Below are 27,513 nucleotides of genomic sequence, written 5' to 3' on the forward strand. Positions count from 1 at the left end.
AAAAGTAAAGTAAGTAAAAAAAAAGTTAAAAAAACTAAAATTAACTAAGTTAGTTATAGTAATTTGAGTAAATAACTAATAATAGAGAAGGTAAGACACACACACACACACACACACACACACACACACACACACACACACACACACACACACAAAATAATGATAAATATTAAAGAGTTATTACTTTAATTTTTGTATTTATTTTCATTAATTTGGGATAATATACTTTTAAACTTATATTTGTACTCTTAAAAAAGTACTACAGTATTATTTATAATATCGAAAATTCTAGAATAGTCTCAAATTCACGGGACAGAAGATTTTAATTATGAAGATAAGATACTAACTTCATATATGTTCATAAATATAAGATTAAATCCGCGTATACCGGATGATCATGAGCAGAAATCTTGCTTCGTAATTCCATAATGTCTCCAAAATATACTTCCACATTATTACGGGAATCTCATCAAAAATATAAATCCGTAACATTACCAGGCCAAGAAATATTTCCATAACTTCGGTCATCGTTGAGCTTGTTAATTTCATATGAATCGAATGAGAACAAGATGAATTAATTAAATATAACAAGATATATTTCAAAAATGATATATTGAAAGGCTTTAATGAATATATATGTAAATCAAATAAATAGTTAATACCAACACGAGCTGACACTAATATAGGTATATGACAAGTTTATTTTACAATTTAATGAATTATGTAAACATTTTCACGTTTACGTTATCATCAGTACATAAATTAATTTATATTTAACAACTCTTTTTGTACTGCTAATCTAAACATGGTCAAATTGTTTGTATTCATTATAATATTGTAAAACACATGTTTCACGAATAATTAGTTAGTTTGTATTGATATTAATTATTTACTTAAAAAATATTTTGATTGTATGCGATTATTGTTTGTTTGTTTTTTAAATGTCAAATGTCATTTTAAGTTTGAAATTGCAATTTTTTTCATTTTGTTGATGCGATATAAACGTCTGGGATCTCTCTCAGTCTTTGAAGCTAACTGTAAGAGCCGCCGAAGTCATCTTGGTATGCTGAGCCAGAATTAGGTACTTTGAACTGGTTCCCAGCGATAACGAGCCGAATTAGCTAAGACTATATTATAATGGCGGAATCTATATGAATATTTAACAGCAAACGCTTAGTTTCTTGGCGACCTGTATATACTTTGAAACTAAGAACTTCGCAATTGTGATATTTGATTACGACATATATAATCTGGTTTATATTTAAAGTGATTGTATGAAATGATTTGATATCTTATCAATCAACAATTAAATAAATAAAATTGATATTAAATTGATATTATATAACAAATTGTATAACGATATTAATGAATGATGGATTATTTTAATTTTAGATTCGATATAAGATGATAAGATATAATGATTAATTAATATCTATTAATTAAAATTTATAGTTTCAGAACATTTCAGACATGACATATCAAAATTATAATAATGAACATATCAAAAGTGTAATGAAATTGCATTATTTGATATACTGCTATGAACTAATAGCGAAAATAAAAATTGAACTGTGTAATTCATATGAAAAAATGGTATATCTCGGATAAGATTTTACAGCAATCACATAGAGAAAGCGTTTATAGGCTGAGAATATAGCTTGATGTGATTACATATTTTTTATAACGTCGCTTAGCTTTTTGGGTCCCGTGGATTGTAGGAAATGGATATCGCCGAAAGGTTTATGACTCCAGAGATTTCAGTAAAAGAATAATCCAATTTAATGCCACAAAGGTTCTCCCTTAGTTTGATAGAATAATCATTTTGACACGAATGAGAAACCGGTAACCAAGTTTAATTTTGATTCATTGATTCATTGTGGATTTTCTAAAAATCGTAACAATAAAAGTGTTTCGTGACGTTTCAATTTTACATGTTTATCTATTTTTCAATTTTTTGTTTGATTTTGACTATAATACAAAATCTTTTATAATATTGCAAATTATAACGAAAAATTATATACTAGAGAGATTTCTTTTTTTATAATATTAATTATAGTTTTGGCAAATTTAAAAGATCGTTTTTATATCAAAAGCATTGAATTACACTACTTATACTTTTATATTTATTTAATTAATATATTTATTTAATATCTGATATTTTAATAAATACCAATAATTTGCATTATTAGAAACTGATATTAACAATCGTAGCTTCCACTTTCTTTAAACTATCTAGATATACATATATATTGCTCTGCAATCACAAATTCCGCGTGCATTTACAATTTAACATTTTATTATATTTTTTGAAGATTTTCATTTTATCATCATGCTCGTAGCATCTCTATGATAGGCAAAAATATAAAGTTATACTTTTAATTAACGCGTCTACGTACATTTTTTTTTCTCTTCTATTATAAAGACACACTGATAGCTTTCTTTGACTTTAAGCGTAAAAGCAGCTGGTGTTGAAAGAAGTGAAAGCTTTAACAATTGGAAAGCCGGAAATTAAACATTGAACAACGAAGTTTGTCTTTATGACATCGAAAGTATTATTCAATTTTATGAACTCATGCACGACATAAAGCGTTTATTGGATTTTATTCTCGTTTCATTAACTTATGCGAATTATTAATATATATATATTTATTAGATATATTTATTAGAATAGAAAAGATCTAAAGAGAGTATACATATATGAATCTTTTAAGTCTATCTTATGAGCTTTGGCAAAACAAATAGATATATCTTATATTTTTCTATTATTTTTATAATAGAATTTTTATAATAGAACAAAAATTTGTTCCGACATCTGATTCTCAGAAATATAAGAAACAATTTCAAAATATTAGAAAAATGTTCTATTGGCCATATCAAATGTTTGTTCTGTCGCATATTCCGCGTTGCATCTGTAGCTTCGTCAAAATACATATATTCGTACAAGAATAAAAACAGAGAAGAGAACTGAAACTTGCGTTTGATTCGTTTGCGTATCAATAAAAGAGCGAAAATGTGCTTTGGGAGAGTAAACCAAAGATATGAAGAGAACACGCTAACGTGTGCAGATTTATTGAAAAACATTTTGCGCATGCAATTGCTGCATCTCTCTTCCAATGCCCATCTTTCTCTCTTTTTCATTTTTTCCCCTATTTTTCTCCGTCTCTTTCGTTCTGTTTATGTAATTGCACATGCACGCGAAAATTTACATCGAAGTGTTTAAAAAAAATCACCCTGGACTGTGAATCATCGGTCTTGATTTTTTTTTTTTTGTAAAGTAAAAGAAAAGTAAAGCGATACGTGACTTTTTTACATGACTTTTTTACAATTCAATTTTTATTGGTATATTGAAATTTTGATTAATTCACAATTGGAACAATAAATTTTTCATAGATAAAAAAACATATTGAACGCGCAAAATTAAATCGAGATACTGACGCGTTATTATCTTACATTTTCTATTTCTTGAAATATTGATTCCTCGTCCCGACTATTCTCCGCGGGCTTGCAGCTGTACAAGATCTTAATGGCTCGATTTTATGGAAATCGCTGTAAGCTTCTGCCAGCTGTTTCCATTACGTCTCCGTTATGTTCTGTAAAACCTTCGCGCCTTCAGCTCACAGTTCTTACAACGTGCGCCCGTCCGCATAAGAACGTCATAAAAGAATTTAATCGAAAAAGATAATTCAACACACAGACCCAAGGACCTGTCTTGATATCCGTAGTGCGTGTGCCAGATAAAAACTATATTAAACGAGCGATAATACAATTCTTCAAGAACGAGTTCTTCCTCTCTCTCATCAAAAGATATGAAAGATATTGCCTTCCACGAATACGCGTATTTATAAAAGAAACATTTGGATTAAAAATCCATCGCGCTAGCTTTGTTCAAGCGAGTTATATCCGGTCCATCGTCAAAACTCATTGCAACTCAAGTTAATGTTTTCATAAAAAATTGTTGCATTCTGAAAGGTTCACTATTGAATCTATTGTTAAAAATTAGATGAAAAGAGATACATCGTGTATAGGTATCGGACGAGAGAAACGCTGAAATTTGAAAGACGGTGAATCTCCATTTCTCGGATTTCGAATAATAAATATGCATGCCACCGAGAGCTGGCATTAGCGGGAAGTAACTCTTTCCTTTAGAGAAATGCAAAAACATGCACGACGTCTAACCGAGAAAGTATTGTTGTTCTGATGCATTTTTATATTCGCTTATAAAATGCCCCATTTAGATTCTCGAGATAATTGGAGAAAAGAAATGTTTTTAGCTATAATAAACAATATACAATACGTTAGATCATTTGACATTATTGATATTATAGATCGGCTGTTCATTGATTATAACTTGACTTTAATAACAATGCTCGCGATGTGATGTAAGATATCCCCTCTAGAAATATATATAAGTGATATTCTTGATATATTAAAATTGCCGAATATCGTAACTTTGTCCGAATAAATAAAACAAAAGATGTGATAAAAAGCATAATCTCTAATGAAAATATATCATAGCGTTAATCCCATTGAATAATATGGATAATCCGTCGAGTTATGCTGTGAAGGAGAATGGAAGGAACGAATAAACGAAATGAGAAGAGGTCGAAAGAAAAATAAGACAGAGAGGGAGATTTATAGGACAGACAAAAGGAAAAGAAAACTTGTTTAAATGACAAGTGCATTATATCCCTTTACGAGATATATAATGATCATTATTGATCTCAGGGGCCAACTAGGCAGACGTAAAATAATAAGTATTTCTTTGTTCATAAAAATTGTAAATTTTATTGAAAAAATTTTTATTAGTTTATTTAATATATTCTGAAATTATGTGTTTATTCTGCTTCAATCATAATCAAGAAATAATCAAGAAATAGATAATGATATCATAAGATAATCTATAACATTTAAGTATCCCAATTTTACGTTATCTGGCAAATAAACAACGGAAATTTTTGAATATTAATGATAAACATCAGCAATAATATAACAACTTGATAAGTAATATAATCTTGCTTTGTTGCTAAATATAGTTATAAACGACTTGTTAGATATTGAATATATCAAGTACATTGTTGATATCTTGAATTGTTTCTTTAAAAATATAAAATGAAATTGCGACAAACAGTTAAACAAAATTTATGCTAATGCCTAAAACAGTTAAACAAAGTTTAGAAATAATTTATTATTTGAATAAAATGATATGTTAAATATCTACACACGCAGACGATTTTAAACAATAATATCTTACAGTTTTTAGAATTCTAAATCGTAGTTTTAAAGTTAAAAAATAATGATGAATTAGATTATATCTATATATATTATCTATATTAATAAATCTTTAAAATAATGATAATAATTATTTAAGGGATTTTATTATTTAGTGTTTATTATATATAGTGTTTTGAAAAGATCTTATTAATCGTCAGTTACAAGAATATTGAAGAAAAAGTAAGTTTCCATTAAAAATTTTAAAGTTGACTTTGAGAATTTCTCCATACTTGCGTTCAAGATCAAATAAGTATTGCCGTTTGATGCATTTGTTGTTCTACAACTTTTGTATGAAATACTTTTCCAATAAACCGAATAAAATAACTTTTTTGAGATAATTAGCCATTCCAGAACTTTTAATACGCATTGTATAATTTAATTTACGAACATACTTTGCAACTGTCTCTTCGCGATTTTACCGGTAGCTGTACGCGGTATTTCATCTACGAATTTGACACCTCCCCGAATTCTGCAGTGATCCGGCAGATTCGTTTCCACTAAATTGATTAGCTCTTGCTCTGTTACCTAAACGAAACATTTGATACATAAACACAATATATGCTGCGTAAATTTCGTGTAAATCTCAAAAGCAGTTATTATTTTATTGGTCTTATATTTAATATAATTGAAAATGAGCGGTACCTACCGTTTTACCTGGTATGATTGAGACAATAGCCATTGGATGCTGCTCATCGATTTCATGAGGTATTCCTATTACCACCACTTGGAATACCGCAGGATGAGTCTGTAAAACAGCTTCAATTTCAGTGGGCAAGACATTGATTGCTCTGAAAAGAATGAAATCCGATATTCTGCTAGTGATGAAGAGTTCTCCGTCATCATCATAAAATCCTAAATCGCCAGAGAGTAACCAACCTGAAATATTGTGCATTTTGATCATTTATTATTCTTTTGGTGTTATAACAATAAAAATAGAAAAGCAAATATTAGAATATAATTAACTGTTAATATACCAAAATCTAATCGTAATCGCATTACATATTTCGACTGCAAGTTCGAGCCCTTCTCAGATGTATAGAACACAATAGAAATACACTATAAGAAATACAATGTGTAAAACAGAGCGCAACCACAAAAAGTCATACATAATATCGTTTGGTCCGTCATAGCGCTTAGATGTATGATTTGTCTCCATATCAGTGTAACCGTTTTCTTTCTTTTTGATATCATGTATGGAGAGTTTTTAATTTATTTTGTAACTTATGGACATTCTTTAACTGTTGCTGACGATATTTACATGGATATTTATCATCGACACTTAGATTGTAGTGAGTCTTTGACTAGAGGGAGTTGATATTGCTTGCTTTGCATATAATTTCTTAATTATGTTTCTTATGTTCTATTATTATGATAAAATGAGAGTAAGGGAGAAGAGAGGGAGAGAGTGAAGAATTTTTATCCTTCATTGAATTTTTTTTCCCTTTCTCTTTCCAGCAGCATGTTTTTTCAATCGGTCTTCCAATCAATTGGCGAGCAATTTTTGTTTCCTCTGATTCAAGTATTTCACCCATCACGGATTTCACACCGATATGATATTATGACTTTTTGCGGTTGTGCTTCATTTTACACATTGTATATTTCTTATAGTGTATTTCTATTGTGTTGTTTCTGTATATTTGAGGAGGGCTCACACTTGTAGCCGAAATATGTAATGCGATTAGATTTTGGTATATTAATAGTTTATATTCTAACATTTGCTTTTTGTATTTTTATTATAACACGTTATTTTATTCGTAGATTCCTATTTGCCTTGAAGTCACATCTCAAGAGATTTATTATTTTTATATTGAGGATCCTGTTTTTTTCTTATTATTCTTATTATTCTTTTATTGCAGTTCTTAATTATCTAAATGTTAGTATTGCTAATTGAAAGTTTTGATCGAACATTCAAGCCATACCATCAGAATCGAAAGCTTTTTTCGTAGCTTCGGGATTCTTGTAGTAACCGTTCATTACAAAAGGAACTTTAATGCGTAATTCTCCAATTTTATTAATCCCCAAAACCTCTTCGGTTTGTGTATCCGTCACCTTTATTTGAACATTAGGTAAAAGAAAACCAACAGATCCCAATTTACTGTGCTTGTTTTGCATGGAAAGTGAACCTCCTGCATCGGTAGATCCTGACACGAAACATTAATATGTCCATAATATTAACAAGAAGATTAAATAGAGACAAGTACATTTAACTTGTTATTTACTTATTAGTTTTAAATATAAATAATTAATTTCTAACATTTAATTAATTAATGTCATAATTAATTAAAAAACGTAAATGTTATATCTATAATAGACACTTTTAGAAAACCATAGACTTTAATGTAACTAATTAAAAAATTAACTGATTCGAGGGGAAAAAGAATTGTTTCGTAATTTTGTAAATTAAATTTAGTAACTTACCATAAGAGTTCTTAATTAAAGCATTTGGTAATTTTTTAATCAATGTTTCTTGATTGTGTCTTGAAAAAGTAGAACCAGCAGTAACAATAACCTTTAATGTTGTCAATCGATATTTCTCTAATATATTCGTTTTAACCATTTCGATTAGAATGAATGGATCAGTAGCAAACCACGTTACCTAAAAGTTACAGTCAAATATTAAAATCATTTCTTCAATTCTATTTCCATTTCTAAAATTAGATATTAAATTAGGCAGAAATTTGTTTAGGAATTCTTCTTACTCGATATTTCTCGATGAACTTGTATATATTATCGTCTACAAAATAGTCTGGTACAACAATTCTGGTTGAATATGCTAAAATGATCTTAAATGCAAGCGTAATGCCGTATTGCCAACGTATTGTCGGTGTAAATATGCAAACGTGATCTTTCGTTTCGGCAATATTTGCAGGAAGTAAACAATTGTGTAGAGAAGAATGCGAGAGTTCAGTACATTTTGGCATACCCGTAGTACCTGAAGTAAGAACAATAATACCAACTTCGTCTGGATTACTGATCGGAGTACATTTGAATTCGAAAATTTCGCATTTATCGTGACCCTTCAAAATATCGTCTATTGATTCATATCCATCTAGCTTGCCAAAAACCACTATTTTTACATTCATTTTCAACTCCTTTGCTGCTTCCGTTAAATTCGCGGCCGATAACGGAATCGTAAAAATTATTGTTGGTGACATCATTGAGAGAAAGTTTCGTGCCGACACTAAAATATAAATGATTGAATAATATTAAAAGTTTTACTATATCTGTTTTTCTTATTTATTTTTTATAAATTTTATGCTTTTATAACCGATAATTGTCTAAAATATAAATTTCTAAATATAAGTTTTAAACTAGTACTATGTTTACGTACTATATTACGTTTTTAACTAATTTTTTTTCTTATTTCAAGATCATTATTTTTATACTTATAATTTTGAACTTTGTGATTGGTTTATCTTACGACTATATTTATTGATTATCTTAAAAACAAATTACCAAAGAATACAAAAAAAAACGCTTAATACAAAGAACTATCGTCTGAATAAACAAATACAGTTAATAATACATATTTTTATATAGTATATTTGATTTTTTTAGCATTTGGTGGTAATAAAAGTAGCATTAATAGATTACATACTTAAGGAGAATTTATGATCCCATGTGTTGCATTTGCCATTTAAATACATGATACCTAACAACACTATAATCGCGTCTAGATTATTATCGGTGCAAACGCTAATTATATCGCCTGATTTCACACCCTGCTTTTTCAACCAAAGTGCACATTTAATACTGCGTTCACTCATTTCGGCATAAGTGATTCGTTTATCCGTAATAGCGTCTATCTGTAGATTCATATATTAATCATTTACAACGAGAAATTAATGCAATTGAGAAATATGGAATTATACAGTGAATACTGTTTGTTGTACCTGGCCGATACAATCAGGTTTGCTTTTTAGGGTCTGTAGAATCATTTCAGCTACATTGACTGATTCTCTATGTATTGGATATTCTGGACCTAATAAGATGTTATCTTTGATTCTGATCTTGAATTTTAGTTCTTTTACCTTTATGATAAAATTTCGTTAGTGAATTATTAAAAATAATGATATAAATAAATATTAATATTTAATAGTATAATAATAACCCACTTAGATAATTTGATGCATTGTGGTTTTTATATATTAATTACAATATATAACATGTATGATATACAATAAAATGTAAACATTAAAATTTGAAAATATGTCTGTGAATATAAATACTCTCTAAATCTGAATCAGTGAATAGTCACTAATTATCCAGTGGCATACTTGGACAATAAGTGAAGTTTAATTAAAAAAGGAAAAATGTCTGAGCATTATATAACTATATTTAATGATTAAGTACTGATTTGATGAATTAAGTACTGATTTTTGCACGTTAATTTTAATCTTCCAATACCATATTCATTAAATTTATACAATAAAACAAAGTTAGTTACGTCACATAAAGATTAGCTAAGTTAGGGATCTCACATATCATTCACTGATTAATGGCACTTCTCTTCTTCTTCTTTACTTATTAACTCTCGCCTCCAAAGAAAATAATAGGAGGACGATATGGCCAAGGCATACTTGGCACTGATATCAGAGATCCATTGATTCAGATTTAGAGAGTATATGTTGAGAATATATGAATATTGAAGACAATAAAAAGAAATAATAATTTAAAGAAAATTGATTATGCATAATTAAATTAACTTTTTAAGAAGATTTTTTTAAATACAAGACGAAAATATAAATTATTACCTCATTTTTATCAGTTGCTATGTTCCGTTCACACATTTTTATAAATTATACAATGATTATATAATCACTGGTTGTATGATAGCTTTCCACGACAGCTGAATTGTCACTGTTAGAAAATTGATTGATCTCCAATTCTTGTCTTAATTTTTATCTTTCCAATACATGAAACAATATAAACAGATTAGACTTCTATGAATTTCACGGGTAAAAAAAAAGAATACAAATGGATTTGTTATCTGAATTTTATCATGCAAGAAACAAAGATATATTACTTATATACGCATTTCTTGTTGAAAGATTATTATTAAACTCATGGAGAGGGGATATCTTTTTTGAAGGAAATAATATTTGGAAAGAGTGTATTCCAAGCGCTTTGGAGTGCAATATTTGAAATATAGAGAGGAGAATTACGTATTTTATTATCTGTTTTTACTGATCTTAAATAAACATTTTTATAAATTTTTTTCATTGAGATTTATTTACAGGAAAAATTCTCTATGTATTGGAAATTCTGGTAGATATTTTTTTTGCCAAAATTATTTAATAATACATATTTTTAATAAAAAAGCTTCAAAGAAATAAATCGAAATGAAGAAAAAATGCAAATCAATGTAAGCCAACATTGGATGGTAGTGTGTAGTGTGTATTATTAACAATAATTGACGGTTACAAACTTTTCGGCCATAATTTTCGTTGTCTTCAGTGTATCAATGAAATAATAATGTATTCAAATATTGAGTATTATATTAAATTTGTATATAAATGAGGCACTTTGTAAAAAGGAAATATGTTAGTAGTGTATAAGTCAGAAGTAATTGTCCATGGATAAAATCTTCCATTGTTTATTGCATCTAGCAGAATACATTTTTTAAACATCTGTGAAGATTTTTCGATAGTATATGTTTATACAACATATAAGAAAAACTTCTACATTTTTGTTTATTTAACATATCTCGCTATGAAAATTTTTATCTTTCTAGTCAATATTGTTATTATTAAGCAATTTGAATATTTTTTTTAAATGATATAATAATTTATTATTGTGTGTAATTTGTACGTATGTAGTAGTATTTTAATTTCCAAACATATCTCGCAGTTGTTTCTTCGCGATTTTGCCTGTAGCTGTGCGTGGAAGTTTATCGAGAAACTTAACTCCACCGCGAAGCTTACAATATTCCGGTAGGTTCTTCGCTACCAAATCATGGAGTTCCTCTTCCGTTACCTATAATTGAAACATTTTTTTACGATTACAATGAAATTATACGAATATGAATTTTGAATACGATAGTCGTTCTTTTCATGTTCATTGCCTGGAATGGATATGACCGTTTTACAATTTTTACCGTTTTATGCGGCATTCGAGAAACGACAGCTTTTGGATATTGACCCGCAATTTCATGTGGTATTCCTATTACCGCTACTTGAGATACTGCAGGATGTGTCTTCAAAACATTCTCGATTTCTGCAGTAGAAATATTAATACCATGGAAGAGAATAAATTCAGATATTCTATCGATGAGAAAAACATTTCCGTCATCATCGTAATATCCTATGTCGCCACTAAGTAACCAACCTGAAATGTTTAAGATTTAATAATTTATATTTTTATCTAAAAAAGTCACTTTTTTATTTAAAAAAATGTTTTCACGAAGTCATTTTAATTGTGCATTATTATTATTTCTTTTATTTGCAAATCTGCTGTCTTCAACATTTTTATATTCATTTTTATATTCATAAATATTTTCAAATTTTAATATTTGCATTTTATTCATACATTTCATATTTTGTAATTATATAAAAAATTTTGGTGTATCTACCTAAAAAACACACAAGATAAAAAAATTAAAATCATCTTATTTTGATTCTTAACGTTAATAAACAGTTAAATTTTGTAACAAAAAGTCATTTTTTTGAATTTCATGACATTAAAATGAAATCATTTTTTCTTAACTTGATGTGTTTCTTATATAAGTATAGTTATTATTATATTGTTATTAATAATATTTATAATATTTATAATATTTATATATACAATAATATTTATTTCTATATTTCATTTATAGCTCTCCATTACAATATACTGTTATAATTATATTAGAGTAAAAATTGTTAAATGGTTTCCTCAATTTTGTGACATTCCGATTAGTTACACAGAATGTCGTCAGAATGTTATGTGACTCCATGTGAGAGCGAGGGATTTGTAACCGACAGGTCGCAAGTTCAAACTCTGCATTCCGTATATAAGGATAATTTCGTAATCCGTACTGACTTAACGGGAGTCACAGAAGAACTCTTTAGATCTAGATGACTCTTGACTAGGTTCAGACATATAGGAACTGATACGGTTTCGCCCATCTACCCTTTATTACGTACCGTCAGAATCGAAAGCTCGTTTAGTCTCTTCAGGTCTCTTATAATAACCATTCATTATGCAAGGCAGTTTCAAACGTAGTTCTCCATTTTGATTAGCTCCCAAAGTTTTCCCAGTTTCTACATCCGTTACTTTTATTCGAACGTTAGGTGCTACAAAACCAATAGATCCTGGTTTGCAACCTTTGATCATAACGGTTACATCAGCTGCTGAATCCGTAGATCCTAAAAACGATGTTTATAATATGACATAATATGATACCATCAAAAATCATCACGTGAAAACGAATTATAAATATTATTTTAAATATTATTTTAAATAAATAAAAAATCAATTTATTTAGATTTATCAATTTATTTAGATTGATTATAAATTTATAAAGATTTATTTATTATATATAAATTTTATATATTATATATTATAGATAAATTTATTATATAAATTTATAATGATTTCTTATTGATATCTTTATTTTTATTTTATTTTTATTATTTGATATTGAGTAAAATAGTATTTTTTTACTTATTAAAATTTAGTATTAATATTTTTGATGATTTAAAACTTATTTTTAATTGTTGCTTTGAAATAATAGAAGATAATATTAATACATTAAATTGATATTAATATAAAAGATATATAATATTACTATAATAGTAATAAGTTCAAGAGAAATGAAAAAGAATGATATGAAATATTTAGTGTCGTATGATACTTTTAAATCAAATTGACTTATACCATAACCAGTCGTAATGAAAGCATGAGATAATTTCTTTGCCAAAGCTAGACAATGCTTCTTTCCTAAATTAGCACCAGTACTCATTATTTCTTTTAAAGTCAACAATTTATATTTCTCCAGTAAATCGCTCTTATAAAATCGAATTAGCATGCCTGGTTCGGTGGAAAACCATGTTACCTTAAAGTTAAAGTGCAAGATTAATCTCTATTTAATTATTATTTACAAACTTTTATAACAGATTGTGGAATCATTAGAGCTTACTCGATATTTTTCGATAAACCGGCATATTGCTTCATCATCGTCATTAAGTATTATACTACAGGGTGCAAGAATTTTTGTCGAATATGCTAAGATTGCATGAAATGCCAATTGGACCCCGTAATGCCAACGCAATGTGTGTGTCCACAGACAAGTATGATTTTCTAATTCCGTGACTTTTACGGGAAGTAAGCAATTATATAAAGATGAATGCGATATCTCGGTACCCTTCGGCATGCCCGTAGTACCTGATGAGAGAGAGATGAGAGCAACATCGTCGGGGCTGCTGATCTTGGCACATTTAAATTCAATGATCTCATTCATATCGTGACCATTCAAGATATCCTCCACGGATATGTATCCATTTAATTTATGGGAAACTACTATTTTCATATTCATTTGTAACTCTTTCATTGCTTCTTCTAAAATCGGAACCAATGACGGCATTGCAAAAATTATTTTTGGTGATGTTAACGAAAGAAAATATCGTGCTGTCACTAAACAAATGTAAATGAATAGAATTAAATGGATATAGTGGGAATAATGTGTGTAAGGTTTACTTGTATAGCTCATAAATCTTAAACGAACAATTAGTTCAGTATTAAATTATTAAATTAAATTTATTACATTGATAATATTCTTGAGACTTCCACAAGTCCTTTCTATATAAAGATTATGCGTTTCGCGAGTTTCTTCCGTGTCCAGATCCATTGTTTCGTGAACCTTGCAATTCACTTCATCAGGCTGCTCCTCGCCCTGATGAAATGAACTGCAAGGTTCACGAAACGTTGGCATTTCAAGAATGGATCTGGAAGAAACTCGCGAAACGCATAATCTTATTACATTGATCATACAAAACATACATTTCACTGAGAGAAAAAGTAATTGTCATCACCATAATTTAATTATAATTTATAATCATTTGTTCCAAAAAATGAAATAGAATACATATAAGAAATACATACTTGAAGATAAATCGTTATCCCAAGGATTAGATATAGCACCTATGTACATTGTGCCCAACATAATTATGATTGCGTTCATGTCATTATCACAGCAAAGACCAATTATATCGCCGGGCTTAACGCCTTGCTTCTGTAGCCAAAGGGCGCATTTAATGCTGCGCTCACTCATATCGGCGTAAGTGTCCTGTTCACCAGAAAGTGCATCCACCTATAGAACAAAAGGTTTTGAACTGCATATTTAAATGCTTGTTTACGCAAAGTTTTACACACTCTAGAAATTAGCGATCTAATTGTTTCAATAGATTTAGTGGAAATTATGTTTGTTAAAATACCTGGCCAATGCAATTTGGTTTGCTCTTCAACGTTTTAAGTAGCACTTCGGATATATTAACAGATTTTCTATTTATTGGTATTTCTTTTCCTATTAGAATATTGTCTTTTATTTTGAATTCACGAACAGCATCGTGATAATGAAGTTTCTGGAGTTTTTGACATAAAATTATATCATTTACAATAATATATTAATCCATGCAACAGAATTAAACAGAATTTTTAAAAGAAATTCAAAAATTAAAATTAAAAATAACAAATGTTTATATTAGGAAATCTTCTATTCTTTTAATGATTTTGATATAGATGTTGTTGTTAAGATTATATAATCTTTAAATTAAAAATAATCTTAAAAAATATTACTTATTGCTTATTTAAATGTTTATTCAAAATATAATATATATGAATAAGAAGAATGTTAATTAATTAAAAAATCAATTTGTATATATAAAATGTTAATAAATTAAGAAATTAATTTGTACATAAAATAGGAATATTGGTAACATGGTGACATTATTAAAAGCTTAATAAAAGTATAATAAATAAGCATATATAATATTAATTAGCACATTTATTTTTTATTTAAACAACGAGAAATTGTTGAATTATTAGGATTAAAATGGAGACTTAAAATAAACGATAAATAATTTTAATTATATTACAATTATTATTTAAAATTATAAATAATATAAATATAATTAAATAAATTTGATTTATTAAGATATTACAAAAATTGCCGAGTTCTTGGTTATAATATCCATAAATATAAAAATAAATATAAATATAAAAATACTATATACACAGATGCAATAGATGCTCGATAATTCTTTATATTTAGATGCATGTATCTTAAGTAAATATCATGTATTTCTATTATGCGATAAAGAAGTACATTGATAAGAATTATTGAATTGTAAGAATTTTAAAAGAATCTTTACGTGAGTTATGAAACAAGAAATTTACAAATATATTCTAGCAATGAAAAATATTTGCAATTTTTAAATTCTTAATAAATGCAATAAAAGTATATTTTTTACAGGGTTGATAAAAAACATGTTTTAAACGTAATTTAAACAGTTTAAAACATACTTAATTGATGTTTTTAATATGTTTTAAATGTTTTTTTTATAGTGTTTTTTATACTGTTTGAAGCATTAAAAACATATTTAAGAAAAAACACAATACGTTTTATTCTTAAAAAAAAACATTAGTCTTTATCAATTCTGATTTTTTATGAACAAACTAAATATTTTTTTTTAATATCTTCTTACCTTGCTGTTATCAATTGCTGTCATTCGTTCACACATTTTTTAAAATTTTTTAATAATTTTTTTTCTTTTTTACGTTTACTTTAATAATCGGATCACATTCGTAATCTATATGAATCAAATCGGAAATATCAGGCTTTTTATTATGTTATATTATCTCTCCCACTCATGTACGAGAATGGTATGTGACATTCGAGAGAGAAGGAATTAGGAACGCGACTGCACTGTTTCATTGCAGCTGAGGCGTCCATAATAAACTTTTGAAAATGAATTGAATATTTTTTAAATAAAAATAGATTTTATTATATTATATATCTATGAACAATTCGTACAATTTCTAGAACTGAGCGCCACACATTTGAATCTAATTATGATTCGAGTAATTAAGTGTGTTTTGATTGTTGTGCGATTTTTAAGAGCTCAATGGCAGAGATCAATCTTTTGTTAAATATTAATTTTTTTTAGTCAACTGTTTTAGTATAGGGAACTTCCCTAAAGAAAGATATGAATAAGCAAATTTTCACGCGCACCTATATCATTATATTTCCGTTAAGATACGATAATATATGTACACATATTTACAGGCGAAAGTTTTATCTGACAGATGTATTAATTATCAGTTTAGATAATTAATTAATTGGCGCACCACATCGGAAACTTGGAATTAAAAGCTAAAACACAAGTTCGAGAAGAGAGATACAACATTTAACGCAATTTGTTTTAAAGAAAGATTATGTAATAAGTGGTAATTAATGAAGTATTTTTTTTTATGAAAGGAAGAAAATCTTAAAGGTGATAATAATATTTGAAAATGTACTTAAAAATTAATTTCTAATTATTTATACTTGTTTTATTTTTTTATTATTTGAAACAGAGGTATCTTTTTCAAATAAAACGGGCAATTATAGAATGATTTATATACTATTTATCAATGCAAACTTTAACAGTTTATATGTCGAAATACATTTTCAAAATTTGGAAATAATTTAATCAATCAATGTATAACCAAATACTCAGTATAACCAAAATCATTATGAATATTTGTTTATAATGAACTCACTAATTAATGACAATATAATGAAAAATTAATATATTTTATACATTTCATAACATAATATGCAGATATTATTAATCTGCTTCACTTATAGTTTATGTGTGCATAATTCATTATACATATGTACAATTAAGCGAAAATCAATCAATGAAATGTTAAACATAAGTGAGTGAAAAATGTATTTGTCAAGGCGGATCTTCGTACCTAACTATTTTTTGTACAATTTCCGGTTCAATTGTATATATAAATTCACAAAAAATATTATTAGATGGAGATCCGTCTTAATGTTTTCTATTCATTTGTTATGTAATTTATATATTTCATTACGTTGTCATACAAAAATTCATATTGATATCAATAAAGGATAAAATAATGTCAATAATAGCTGACATAATTGAACATATTTTTGTTGTTTGACATGAATAGTTTCAGACATTAATCTTTTATGAATACTTGTTTTTTATCTAAATTTTTGACATTATTCCAATCAAACTGATGATTGTGCTCAATTCTATTTTGTGATCACTGAGTGTTGTTTCTATTTATATGATTATGATGTTTATTATTGCATGTTTGTAATAACCGTTTCATTTGGCCCATATAAGATGCATAATTTTAATTCTGACAATTAATTTTGTAGACAATACTAGAATGCAATAGTGAAGGTAATTTATTCTTTTGTGCTTTTATAAAGGAACTTAATTTATTAAATCTTACATATAGACCAAATGCACTGCTTGATTATTTTTTTTAAATATCTTTTGAAGTTCTCCGATATTGAAGATACATGGGGAATAGTAAAAAAACGTAATCAAATTGTTAGGAATCAATTTAATTTTTGGCTTTTTTAATTTTAATTGTTCCATATTTGTATATATTTAATATTATCAATACTTTTATTAAATGAGTCAAAAATAATCTAATCTAATTTAATCTGATATTGCTGGAGGTCTTTTAGCAGGTGGGAGAAAGAAATCTGTAGCAAACTGTTTTAATCGATATATTTCGATAGTAATATTTCTTTCGCAAGTGTTATCATTATTTCAAAGATAATTTATATTATATTATATCTACTTGATATCTTTACTTGTAAGAAATGTATAATATTTTTGAAATTTAATTGGCATAACTTTTTGCTAATAATTTTAATTGTTTTTTATTAATTTTTCCAGTAGTGAGAACGCGAAAGTTTGTCCACAAATTTGATTTCTTCTATAAGCTTACAATAGTTTGGTAAATTGTTAGCTACTAGATCATGCAATTCTTTTTCTGTTACCTGAAAAATAAATCAATATTTTCTTGATCTTTTTACATTTTCTCAAAATTAAAATGTTGGGTTCATACGCGAACGGTATGACAAACTAACAGACTTAATAAAAGAGTTTTAATCATAAATAGCAATGTTTTTTTATGTTTTTATTATATATAATTATTTTTAAAAAACTTTTTGGAAAGGTTTGTATATATTTTCTAAAAGAAACTTAATTTTTTAAAATAAATCATGCAATTGTAATTTACCTCTTTTCCGATTACTTTTTGAATAAATACCATTGGGTTCTATATCCGTTTCATGTGGTACTGGAACTATTGCGGCCTTGAGAATTGAAGGACGCATTTCAAGAATATCTTTTATTTCCGCGGATAACAGCTTAATGCTTCTGTAGTTAATAAAATCCGAAAGCCTAACGAAATAAATTTTCCTTTATTGTCGTACATATGTCTTTTGTATGCAGTCAATCTATGTGCGTAAATAATATGTTTTATTTAGATTTATTTTAGATTTATACCTATGTATAAAATTACTTTCCTTAATATTTTTTCACTTGGTCGTTATAACAAAGAAAAATATTCTTTTAGAGAGAAAAAAGAGAGAGTAAAGACTTATAAATATAAGAATAATTGGCATGTAAAAAATATTTTCTATTTTTACCTATTACAATAAAAACATGTAAAATAAAAAATAATCTTTATAGATTAAATATTAAAAGATATCATTATAATAGTAGATGTCATTTTATTATTGTAACACTAACCATTTGAATCGATGACATTTTTAGTTTCTTCTGGATTTTTGTGATAACCATTCATTATATAAATTCCGATTTTTATACGAAGTTCACTAGTCTTGTTAGGTCCTAAAGCTTGCCCAGTTTGTTCATCCACTACTTTTATCTTTAATCTCTTGGTCACAAAGCCGCAAGAACCTAGCTTACTATTTTTTGCTTGGCTTACACACAATCCTCCGGCATCAGTCAAGCCTGGGGAAATACTTTCAAATAATTAACAATTTTTTAGAAGGAAAGATGTTTGACGTAATAATATTTTATTTTTTTAGAATACTTTTGTAAAAACAAATCTAAAACATTTTTGATTTTATAGCATTATTTAACTTATGATATTTATGATTATTTGTCTGATATTTTTTTTAAATATTATAGCATTTTGATATATCGAATAATCTCTCAGCTAACTTAATAATGATTCTTATCGTAACAATTTAATATTTGGGTATGTGGCATCATTTTTGCAATAGCTTCTTGTATTTTCTTTAGAAATGGCCATCGATAATGACGAGCTTTTTCAGAGATAGCATAGGATATTTTTGTAAAATATTATATTTAAATAAAATGTATGGAAACAAAATATCAGCTCCAAGCTATGTTACCTGAGAAATAGTTGAAAAATTATAGTTATTAAAACTTTTATTCAATAACAGTAACAAATTAATTTTTAATATGAACAAACACAAAAGAAAGTAAAGTAAGTAGTTTTAAAATTTAGGGACACACGAAGAAATAAAACAATATTAGAAAAAAAGCAAAAAAATTGGAAAAAGTTTTCAATAGAATTTATATATTAAACACACTTTAAAGAATAAAATTTATATATTAGACTTTATAAATAAAAAAATATTCCGTGATTATTATACTATGTACATATTCACAAAAGATTGAAAAAATGTATAGGAATGCTTTTTAATGAGTGCATGTTTAAAAATTGATAAACATAAACAACAGAATTTTTTGATTGGAGTCAGTTTTGCGAAATTATATTAATTGCGTATTTAAAAGAATTGAATTATTCCATGTTTTGAACTGCTACATTTATTTTTCCCCAATCCTGAATAATTTTGCCTATTTCGTCCTTGAAAGCTACTTCTGCTAAAGTAATGATTCATTTCGCATTTGATATAACCAGTTTGAATATCAGAATTAATCCGTAGTGCCATTGTATCATAGGCATTGATAATATCAGTAGATTATGTGAATCTCTTCAATATTGAGGAATAATACTGTTGTAAAAGGACACTTAAGATAGTTCAGCTTCTTTTGGCATACCCGTTGTACCGGAGAAGCAGATCATGGTTATGTCATGTAGGTTATTGGTGACTACAACGGAACTCATCGATCTCTAACGGATTAACTTGATCTTGAAAAATATCTGTCAAAGACACGAATCCTGTTAAACTGTCAATAACTATGACTTCAATTTCTAGATTATCTTCCTTTGCGGCTTCCACCAGATTCTCAACGGAATCTGCGTCCGCGAAGATCAATTTCGGGAATGTTGACGATAGACAATATCGCGCGGATGCTAGAAAGAAATTTATATATATTTTTAATTATTTGATGTTAATTTTCCAAAAATCAATTCAACAATGCATTTTCTAGTAAGAACAGTAAATATTTTACATTTTTATAGCTGTGTCAAAAATTTAGCTTGCCGATAACATTAGTTTACAAAAATTTTGCTAAAACACTTAAAACACTTTCTACATTCAAAAAAAAGTTTTATTGATATGTGACCAACTTCAACTTTTTGTTGCATAAAACTTTTTTCTGAGGATAATTTTCGATGTTGAGCCCGAATCTGCTATTGAATTATTTCTATTAGGAGGAAGATTAGTTTTTGAAATATAAGAAAAGAATTTTTTTTAATATATAGTGAAGTTTTATTGAAATTAGGAAACAATTCAAAAGTATTGACTAATTAATTTTATGTGACTTTGGATTAATTTCACGTATTTATTAAGATTATGGCACAAGATTTTAAGCAGTGAGACGTACATTTTAGATTGCTACTGCGTCATTGTTACATTCTCTACAATAATTGGCCATTTCAATTCGTTTTCGTTTACTGTTGACATTCTATTGCTTTACGTTTTTCTGTGTGGATTTTAGAATCCAATAGTAATCGCCTAGTATGTTTTCGTCCCAATACACACTCTCTGATAATATTTGTCTTACTTATCATTTGTTGTATCTAAATTATAATATTTAGAAAGATTTACTTATCTTAAAAATCACATGTTATATTTTAAAAATTTGATCTGAAATTTTACTAATTTCAATGACATGGCATTCTCTCAGAGTCATAAAAATTGTTATTTTTTTGCATTAAAAATTTCAAACTATTTGTAATTAGAACAGCAAACTAGTGTAATTAGAATAGCAAATGTAATTCATATTAGGACTGTTACTTCTAATAACTTTGAAAATTTAAATTCTTTCGAAGCATCGAATCTTTGAAGAATTTTAAACTTTCGAAATTTAAAGTACTTTTGAAGCTTCAAAAAATTATATATTTGGAAAAATATATATTTGTAAACATTTTTGTATATTTTTTAAAATAAAAATATATTTATTACTATTAATTATATTAAATTAATAATCGTACAATTATGATTCTTCGAATATTTTAATGCCGAAGTTTCGAAGTTTGAATATCGAAACTTTTGAAACAAATCACCAGTCCTAATTTACATAAAATAGTACTTTCTGATACTTTTTCATCCCATGAACATATTAACTGCAGCAACATATAAACTTGCGAATATTGATACATAAGTATCGAAATGATTATCAGTATATGCCAACCTTATCACCTTTTTGGATGCCATGCTTTCTTAATCACAGAGCACATTTAATACTTTGTTCTTTCATTTCTGCGTAGGTACTCTGTTTTCCCGATTTCTATCTAAACATTTCACAGAATTTAAAATGTAGATCAATTTTTAGACACATACGTAAATTTTACATTGATTGAATTTCTATCTATTTTATATTTGACATCATTTATAAAATGTTCTTTTTTCTTAATTTGTCTTAAATGCTTAAACATTATCGAGTATTGTATGAACAGTATCTTCAATTGTTAATATAAGAAATTAGAAAAGAATCTTATCTTTTTTTTTATTATTTCATCATTTCTAAATTTACTGAATTTTGTCGAACTAATTAAAGAACTATGAGCGCAATGAAATTTAATCAATCATATAAAATTTTCATGTGATGGTATATTTGGCCTACAAAATCCGGTTTACTCCTCAGTCTATCGAAAATCAGTTCTCCGATGTTTGTGCATTTCGGATGAGTTTACTCGACGCCAATCAATATGTTATCCTCAATTCTGAATGACGCTATGTACTGGAGAAAAGCGGGGATACATCATGCCATGATTTTACCGAGGCAATTCTATTTTGATTATTTATTTTTCAATAATGCATTCTTACCTGTTTATTGGCTTTTTGTTGCTTATCGCCATGTCTGTAAAAATATCTTGAATATCTTGAGTTAATCACATTAATAATCACGTAGTATCGACGACAGAATACTTTTGTTACTTTTGTATCAGACTTTATCAATATCCCACCATCATTTTTAACATTCAATTGAATCTGCAATTGAATTCTTGGTCAATCGTGATACGAAACCATCATATAAATAGTGTGCTTATATCTATTTTAACACGACTAAAAATCACGGTAACTGTAAGAAATTTACATTTTTCGACAATAATTTTAACTCTCTATGAGCCCGTGTAACTTTCAAGTTACATACTAATATATCGATATTTTATTAATTAATTTATTTTTTTATCACAAGATATATATCTTGTTGCGTGTATATATATATATATATATATATCTTGTTATATAATGTCTTCTTAGTAATGAATAATATTTTTGGTAGCGGTTATCAACTTTAATCTATGAGATATCAAAGTAAATGCTTTTGAAAATTGTCTGCTGAATTCATTGTTAATTTGTATTTATATGTTGATATTTGTTTCATGTTACATAAATTTTTTTCACGAAAAAAATTTGGCCATAGAGAGTTAAAAAGAAATAGTAAAAATACAGTATGTATTGATAAAGAGAATCACAAAGTTTACATAAAATATCCTATTTATAATCTAAATCGACATTTAAAAATAAAATGACGAATTGTATAAATAAAATTAAATACGGAAAATATTTCTCATATCATCTTAATGTATAGAAAATATATCATCTTAAAAATAAACGAAAATAAAAAATCATATTGTTTGGACGCTTACAAAATTTTCGAGAAATTTAGCTTCTAAAATCAGAAATATACGCGAAGTTTGTTTTATGTTAGTATAGAACGTATTCATTTTATAAAATTGCTAATTAACATTTATTTTCAACAAATAAGGTTTTTTTTAATAAAAAAATGTCCTTATACGAATACTTTTTGCATTCACTGTATATTATTATACTGCCATAATACATTTTTTGTGTTAAACAAAACTTCATAATCTTTTCGAGAATTTGGAAAATAGTTAGGAATAATAGTTTTTAAACATATGCAATAAATAAAGTAAATAAAATATTTTCGAAACTGTAAAATTTTAAAAAACATCGTATGAGAATGTATTACAAACAAGGGCAAATAAATTCGTAAAAGACAGAGATACTCATTTATGTGTTGTCAGATTTTACGTGAAATCGTTTTATTTGTTTTACTTAAACTAAATTAAATTATTAGCACATACTAATGTCAATTATCTTTTATAAATATCTAACTTTGAAATGCGTCCGTTTACAAGAGATATGAACGAATCGAATTATTCGAACATTTTTGTTCAGAGGCATAATAAATTTATGAGGTCGCGAGAATTCCCGTTCGGCGGTTTGCAAAATGCATTTGCACGAATGATAAAAATACGCTTATCGAAACGGAGTTGCATTTGGGCGCTGCTGTATGCATCGCGCCGATTCGACGCCACGGTAATTTATCGCAGCCGTGTTCAACGGTTGTGAAATTTTTCTTCGCGAGCTACTGTCTGTCCTAACAACGTTGACAAATGTCGTTTTGAATGCTTCATAGAACCTCACATGTCTATTCTCGAATGACATTTTATCTAACGTATAAATGTAAAAATATAAAATTTTTAAGTGCTTTTTCGTAATACTTGATAATTATAATACGCACTCTATCTGTGAAGTAAACTAAGCTATGAAAAAGATATTTAATTAGTTACTCGAGATTGTTGTAAATAATAATAGACTAACTTACTATTATAATTTCATGATTCTATGGAAATTAATGAATTACATTACTTATTTTCCACCACACACACAATTTTATGAGAGATAATATTGCAACATTGCAGAAACTTGTATATAATGAGATCATATATACAACGTCAAAATTACAGAATTTAGTATAAATAATACGATTATGTTTTATAGAAATATCGTCTTTATAGAAGTATATTAATATTTTTATTCGTCATTCATTTTATTCGAAAATATGCGACAAATTTTACGAGTCATTAACGATCAATACTTTTTTATGTTAAACATATTTTAAACGTAATTAAAATTATCTATTAGAGAATCTATTCGAATAATTTGATTTATTATCCACAGATATAATTTATTTAATTCTTGAACATATCATCGATATGATTGTGTGCGCGATGAAGTTGTGATAATACATATTTTGAATTTGAATCTATGGAAATGTTGATTATCAGCTAAGATTGTGATCTTTTTTATATTGAAAAATTAAAGAAAGAAACGAAAGTTTTTCAATATTTATTATCAGTCATACATGCTGATAATTCATTATAAATTACTTCACAATATGTAATATTCGTCAAAGATTAACAAAATATTTGTGTACATATTCTCCAAATTATATTCTCCAGAATTATTATTGATATAATTAAACATTAAAAATTTTTTAAATTAATCCTTCACTTTCAATATGGCACTTTTAAGACACAATTGATTTTTTATTGAATTTTAAGAAAATAGATAGATTCGGTAACATCTTTTAAAAAGGCTTAGTAATGTTGAAATTGTTTCGTATAAGGACATCATTATATTATCATATATATTCATTCTCGTTTCTTACTTGTTTTTTTACTCAATAAATAAAATACGAATATATAAATGTTATTTAAAAAAATGTTTTTCTTCTATTATTTTAAACTGATCATATAATTGACATACACATATATCATGATAAAATTTTATTAGCTAGTACTTTTACTTGTCACTTACATTTAATTGCTTACTTCATTGCTTTAACTTAAGACATATTATCTGTCCAAAAGTTTGCAAATTTTTTTTTATGCCTATGTACAACTAAAGCTATCTATTGAAATAATATAATACTGAATATATTCAACGAACACAACATGAATGCTTTACTATCTGTGATTGGACTAGATCTATATGATATTTAAAAGAATTTATCAGTAGCAACGAGCACTCACTCAATCGTTTACTGAACGCACTCATTCTTTTTTATGAAATTTTATTTTTAATCTGATAAAGTTATGTTTCTTTACATTATATTATTATAATATATATTTTCTGTGATGTCAGAAGTAAAAATTTTTGACTCATAGTAAATAAAATTTATGATTATGATACTTTTACTTTTATATTTATGTGAATATCTTTTCTTAATGCATATATAACATTTGTATGGCATTATCATTGTAATTATTTTATAAATGATATTTTTCTAAAACATTTAAGAACTCCAAATTAATATTTTATATTGATCCATAAAATTACATATGTTAATTATAGATTGGCAAATTAGATGACGATCAGAAATCTTATTTTTATCAAATGTTTTTGACATGGCACTATTTGTATGGAACACATCGACAAGTTATCTGTTTGCATGGATTTCCCCATTATTACCTCTTTCACATCTTATTTTAGTTTGTTTTTGTCATCGTCGGTATAGATTCGTGCGATATATATTGTTGAGATAATTCGATGAAATTTCCACTGAGACCATAAAAAGTCGATTTCGCAAAAGTCTCCTATTCAGCTGGACGTGGATCTCTTCTTGATGGCACTGTTGTAAAATGTCATGTTTCTCGTACTCGTGACCACATCTTCCCTCAACTTCATTCTTATATAGTTGACGTAGTTTCTTCTTCTTACTTCGCACAGTTGTAACGTTCCTTTCTTCTTCCTCCGAACGATATATCCGACGACAAGAAAACGGATAATTTTTAGATCAGATGTCACATATACTGCCGCTCAAAAGTGTTTGTCTATCCCGATTTTTGCCTTTTTTATATTCTGTTCTAATTCTATTATTCTCTTTATAAAATATGTATAAAATACAAAACTGTGAATCATTAAATGTTATTATTAAATCTAATATTTAGAAGATTAGAAAATGAAGAAGATTGAAGTTCACTCTTTTTCATTTAATTAAAAAACAGAGTGAGTAAATACTCTTGAGCGGTAATGTATTTATCGTTGCATGTATCAAATATTTTGATCACTCGATTAAACGATCGCATTATTTTACTATCAATATTTGTTATATTTTCCTAAATTAAATAGCGATATTAAAGCATGAGATAAAGCATGTGTTGCAATTCCTCATAATTTTACGATAGCAGCGTCGTTACTCAAAATGTATAACATTTTATAAATAATTTGAACAGTTTATTTTATTTTAATATTTTATATGACATTTTTGTGAACTTAGCATCTCATTTTCAAAATTTTAAGTGAAGAAATTCTGATTTTTCTCTGAAGAGTTTTAGATACATTTAAAAGAATTAGCTTAGCGATTAAATAAAAGTAGAAATTTATGAATGTATCTGTTTTATGGATGTATCTGTATTCCAGTATAATTAAAATTAATTATAATAATTAATTCTAATTGAAATAAAAAAATTGTGTTTAATTCAATAGCATATAAAATTAGGGATATTTAATTATTTATTGTATAAGAATGAAAATAAAAATGTTAATAAATATCCGGTGACACTCATCTTTATTAATTAATAATAAACAGATATTTTGTATAAACGAATATTGTGCATATGAAAGAGTATTTTGTTGTGTAAATGAATACCTATTGCATAATTACGAGTATTGATATTATAATAACAGTTTTATATTAATAAAATTGAATTGATTTTGCACAATGTTAAATGATCTTATAAAAAATTAATAATAATAATATCTTTGCACGATTATTGAATTTGACAATGAACTTTCCACAAGCTGTTTCAATCTCTCTTAACAATTTTTTCGACTTTTTCGTATTTGACGATCTTGACGAATTTAACGTTCTCGAAGTCTGCAAAAAAATCCTCCCGATTTCTTTGCATCAGCTCCATCAATTCTTTGGTCGTCATTTGCAAACGATAAATTTATCTTAAAGAAGATCGACCATAGTGCAATTTCTTTGCGCGAAGTGTTATGTT

General features: G+C 27.0%; 2 protein-coding genes across 2 annotated transcripts; both read right to left on the bottom strand.

The window, feature by feature from the left end:
• Positions 1–5,646: 5,646 nt before the first annotated feature.
• LOC105623944 (4-coumarate--CoA ligase 1-like) lies at positions 5,647–10,061 on the bottom strand. The gene is made up of 8 exons (XM_012205314.1): positions 10,026–10,061; positions 9,165–9,302; positions 8,870–9,077; positions 7,971–8,452; positions 7,690–7,867; positions 7,191–7,412; positions 5,918–6,147; positions 5,647–5,796 (listed from the first exon to the last, which is right to left on the bottom strand). The coding sequence occupies exons 1-8, from the start codon at positions 10,059–10,061 to the stop codon at positions 5,647–5,649; spliced, it is 1,644 nt and encodes a 547-aa protein (XP_012060704.1).
• Positions 10,062–11,097: 1,036 nt separating this feature from the next.
• On the bottom strand, positions 11,098–15,992 carry LOC105623960 (luciferin 4-monooxygenase-like). Its single transcript, XM_012205329.1, has 8 exons — positions 15,957–15,992; positions 14,688–14,834; positions 14,356–14,563; positions 13,394–13,887; positions 13,132–13,309; positions 12,399–12,620; positions 11,369–11,598; positions 11,098–11,247 (listed from the first exon to the last, which is right to left on the bottom strand). Exons 1-8 carry the CDS (start codon positions 15,990–15,992, stop codon positions 11,098–11,100), a joined length of 1,665 nt encoding a protein of 554 aa, XP_012060719.1.
• Between the last annotated feature and the right edge of the window lie 11,521 nt (positions 15,993–27,513).

Source organism: Atta cephalotes (assembly GCF_000143395.1).
Source record: "Atta cephalotes unplaced genomic scaffold scaffold00068, whole genome shotgun sequence".
In the NCBI taxonomy this organism is placed as follows: Eukaryota; Metazoa; Arthropoda; class Insecta; order Hymenoptera; family Formicidae; genus Atta; species Atta cephalotes.

Coding starts and splice junctions, on each gene's coding strand:
- LOC105623944 (XM_012205314.1), bottom strand. CDS start 10,061: ATGTGTGAACGGAACATAGCAACTGATAAAAATGAG. Junction 9,078..9,164: donor AACCTGATTGTATCGGCCAG/GTACAACAAACA, acceptor ATGAATCTACAG/ATAGACGCTATTACGGATAA. Junction 8,453..8,869: donor GGATCATAAATTCTCCTTAA/GTATGTAATCTA, acceptor TTTATATTTTAG/TGTCGGCACGAAACTTTCTC.
- LOC105623960 (XM_012205329.1), bottom strand. CDS start 15,992: ATGTGTGAACGAATGACAGCAATTGATAACAGCAAG. Junction 14,835..15,956: donor CAGCAATTGATAACAGCAAG/GTAAGAAGATAT, acceptor CAAAAACTCCAG/AAACTTCATTATCACGATGC. Junction 14,564..14,687: donor AACCAAATTGCATTGGCCAG/GTATTTTAACAA, acceptor TTTGTTCTATAG/GTGGATGCACTTTCTGGTGA.